This window comes from Saccostrea cucullata, unplaced genomic scaffold (genome assembly GCF_032062105.1).
Source record: "Saccostrea cucullata isolate Sc308-1 unplaced genomic scaffold, CSIRO_AGI_Scuc_v1 ctg2877, whole genome shotgun sequence".
NCBI classification, from domain to species: domain Eukaryota; kingdom Metazoa; phylum Mollusca; class Bivalvia; order Ostreida; family Ostreidae; genus Saccostrea; species Saccostrea cuccullata.
Genome location: NW_026922805.1, coordinates 77891 through 81648, shown reverse-complemented (window position 1 = coordinate 81648; position 3758 = coordinate 77891). Strand labels below are relative to the sequence as shown.

The window sequence follows — 3758 nt, the reverse complement described above, 5'->3', positions numbered from 1 at the left end:
ACAGAATATCGCCTCACAAGTTTCTTTACCTCACTTAGCACTCTCTTGTACTCAGGCCCTTTACGTCTATCAAACCTGAATGCTCTCACCAGTTGTCATGTTCTCTCTAAAATAGACACGCCTACTTTGTTTAACGCAGACCTCAACTTTAAAAATGGCCCTCTGTCTAACATAGAATCATGTTCATTGTACCTAACCCTGAAATTCACATCCGTCCCCGCCTCAAGGAGAATCCGTACCTTTTCTATTCGGTCATTAACATACCCTTCATCAACCAGTGTAAACAACAGAGGCTTTACATCTGACTCATCATTAAAATCACGATACACTTGTATCATCTGATTGGAATTCAAACCCAAATCTAAGAGATGTCTCAGTATACCACATTTACCATGTGTGATTGTTTTATACAAATCTCCCAATTTATTTATATGCCATACTCGTTGCCGTGTCACCACCACATCATTCTTACTATCAGTCACAACGGCGCCTTGCCTTATGTTTACCAGACACTCATACAGATGTAAGTTCAAATTAATCAACCGACATCTATCCTCAGTATTAAACAATTGTTTTAAAACATCAAATTGGCCCCTTACTAATGCAATACACAAAGCTGATAGACCATCTTCAGTACAAATAGTTGAGTCTGCCCCATAACTTTTTAGCATCAGTAGAGCAGGTTTGAGAGTATCTGTACTAAATAAAATAACCTTATATAAAAGAGTTCTTCCGAAACTGTCCTTTATATTAACAACAGCACCTGCCTCTAGCAAAATCTTCTTTACATTCATACGCCCACTTAAACATGCTGCTGTCAGAGGTGAATCATTTTCAACTTGTGGATTGACATCCGCTCCTGTCTCCAGCAGTATCTTGACTACATTTATATTTCCACCCCTACATGCTGCTACCAGAGGCGTCTTACTTTTATCTTGTAGATTTACATCAGCCTCCGCCAATAGCAGATCCTTAACTACACTTAGATGTCCACCCGTTCATGCTGCAGTCAGTGGGGTGATATATGTACCCTGTGGATTGACAGAAGCCCCTGATTCTAGCAGAATATTCACTATAGTCTTATATCCACATTTACACGCTGCTGTTAGGGGTGAACTATTTTCACCTTGAGGATTGACATCAGCTCCTGCCTTTAGCAGCTCATTTACAATACTAAGATGTCAAGCTTCACATGCTGCTGTCAATGGTGTTTCAAAAGCACCTGGTAGATTTATATCAGCCCCTGCCTGTAGCAGCTCCTTTACTACACCCATATATCCATTCTTACATCCTTCTGTCAATGGGGTATAATCCTCACCTTGTGGATTTACATTAGCCCCTGCCATTAGCAACTCTTTTACTATATCTATATGCCCACACTTGCATGCTTCTGTCAGAGGTGTATTTTCACCCTGTAGATTGACGTCAGCCCCTACCTGTAGCAAATCCTTCACTAGACTTAAATGTCCCTTCTTACATGCTGCTGTCAATGGTGTATAAAATAAACCTTTCAGATTAACATCAGCCCCTGCTTCTAGCAGCACCTTTACGACACTCATATGTCCCTCCTTACAGGCTTCTGTTAACGGTGTATCTTTATGATCTTGTAGATTGACATTAGCCCCTGCAACCAGCAACGCTTTCACTACATCTAAATGTCCACACTTACATGCTGTTCTGAGTGGTTGATTAGATAAACCATTGACATCAACCCCGACCTCTAACAAGTACTTCACAAGACTTAATTGTCCACTCTCACATGCTTCAGTCAACGGCGTGTTTAAGATACCTTGTACATTGACGTCAGCCCCCGCCTTTACCAGCTCCTTGACTACATTTATATGTCCACCGACACATGCTTCTGTCAGTGGTGTATCATTTGCACATTCTGGATTAACATTAGCCCCCGCATCTAGGAGCTGTTTAACAACACACAGATGCCCTTTTCTACATGCTGCTGTCAGCGGAATATCATATTTATCTTGTGGATTCACACAGGCTCCTGATTTTAGAAGTTCATTTACCACATTTGTATGACCACTCTCGGCTGCAGCTGTTAGTGGTGTTTTATACATACTTTGTGGATTAACATCAGCACCTGCTTCCAAAAGCACTTTCACGATACTGATTTCTCCTCTCTCTCATGCTGCTGCAAGTGGTATGTCATTCCATATTTCATCAAAGTGTGAATATTCATGTTCTCTGATGATTGTATCTAGATTGACGTATTTGATAAATATTTTAAAAGTCTCTAGATCCCCACTGTAACAACTCAATATGAGTAAGCGACGTTGTTCATAAACAGATTGATTTATTGAATCACTCCGTGGTTTCAGAGGACATAAATTGTCTGTTTCATTGTTTGCTGCAGTGATCTTCTCGCCTTTCTTTATTATATAGCTTAACTCAGGGTGAAAAGGATTCAAAAACACTTTAGATTGTGTATCTTTGTATCGTTCTGTTTGCTCAAAAATGTATTTTAAAATCTCACTGTGTCCGTAATAAACCACCCAACTGATCACCCTCACGCTGCTTGTTCGTTTTCGTAGTGGTGGTTGTCTCATATTTATCAACACCATCTGTCTGTGAAAATCATTCATTGTCTTATCCCTCTCTTCACGCTCGTTCCGTATTACACATTCACCTATCCTCACTACCTTAGACGCATCATTTTGCTCCAGCAGAAACAAAGATTTTAATTCTGTTAAAGCTTTGCACACCTTACTCTGTTTTAAAACATTATTAGTGAAAACATTAAACAGTTCCATATTTTCTACATCTTTGTATAAACGTTCTGCTAATAAGGAATACTGATCCTCTGTTAACCTTATACAGAGATCAAATGACTCCATGCCAGCTTTGCTTTTGCAACTGAATGCAACATCCTCTTCAACCTGTTCACAACTGCTTCTTAATGAATATTTCAGTAAATCTTGATTTTCATATTTCTGAAGTTTGACATAGTTAGCAATATAGCTACTGCTCATGAATTGTAAAATCAGTTCTGGAAACTGACAACCAAAATGATAGGCAACGATTTCAAACATAGAATCATGCACAAGGCTGTATTCAGTGTCACAGAGTTTTGTATATGTCCCTTTCATATGTGACAATGCATCAACAAATCTAAAATTATCAGTTTGCCTGCTAAGTTTGCATTTCAATAGAACATTATTTTTTATTTCATTAAAGTTTTGGAACACTGCTTTCTTTTCTATTTCTTCTGGGAATTTTTATGATATTTTGTTTTCATTCATCGTGCATAAAACCAGAGAAGCATAGTGGACTTTGTTTTGCTTTTTCATTTCTTCAAGTTCCTTCAAAATGCATGGCACTGGATTTTAAAAAAAATGCTGACCCATAAGACTGGAATTTCTTTTCTGATGAAAATAATTTGCACAGATAGGGAAACATTCTTGATACTGAAGTCAAACTTGGAGACAACAGATTTACATCTATGTTGTATCTTATCAACATGTTAGTTTTGTCAGTGTTAGTTAAAGCGAATTTTTCACTGTGTAACAGAACAATATTGCTTTCATCTGTAAAAAATGAACTGGACTCAATTGTTTTTCTATATACAGCTTCTCTACATGTAATGATAGTTTTTGACTTTGACATAACAGGTGTCATTATTCTATCTTGGTAATCATGCAAAAGGTTTAATTTTGTCTTTTCAAGTCCAAATACACCCACCACATCATCTATAACAAAAACCTGTGGATTATTGGGATCACAATAGTCCTCTATCTTTCTGA

The 3758-nt window shown here is 37.9% G+C and overlaps 1 protein-coding gene across 1 annotated transcript; it reads right to left on the bottom strand.

Moving 5' to 3' along the window:
* Positions 1 to 1181: 1181 nt before the first annotated feature.
* Positions 1182 to 2704, bottom strand: LOC134262514 (ankyrin repeat domain-containing protein 17-like). Its single transcript, XM_062744912.1, has one exon. The coding sequence runs from the start codon at positions 2073 to 2075 to the stop codon at positions 1182 to 1184; it is 894 nt and encodes a 297-aa protein (XP_062600896.1). The 5' UTR covers positions 2076 to 2704.
* Between the last annotated feature and the right edge of the window lie 1054 nt (positions 2705 to 3758).

Bases quoted from the DNA above. Each gene is read 5' to 3' on its own strand.
- LOC134262514 (XM_062744912.1), bottom strand. From the start codon at position 2,075: ATGTATAAAACACCACTAACAGCTGCAGCCGAGAGTGGTCATACAAAT.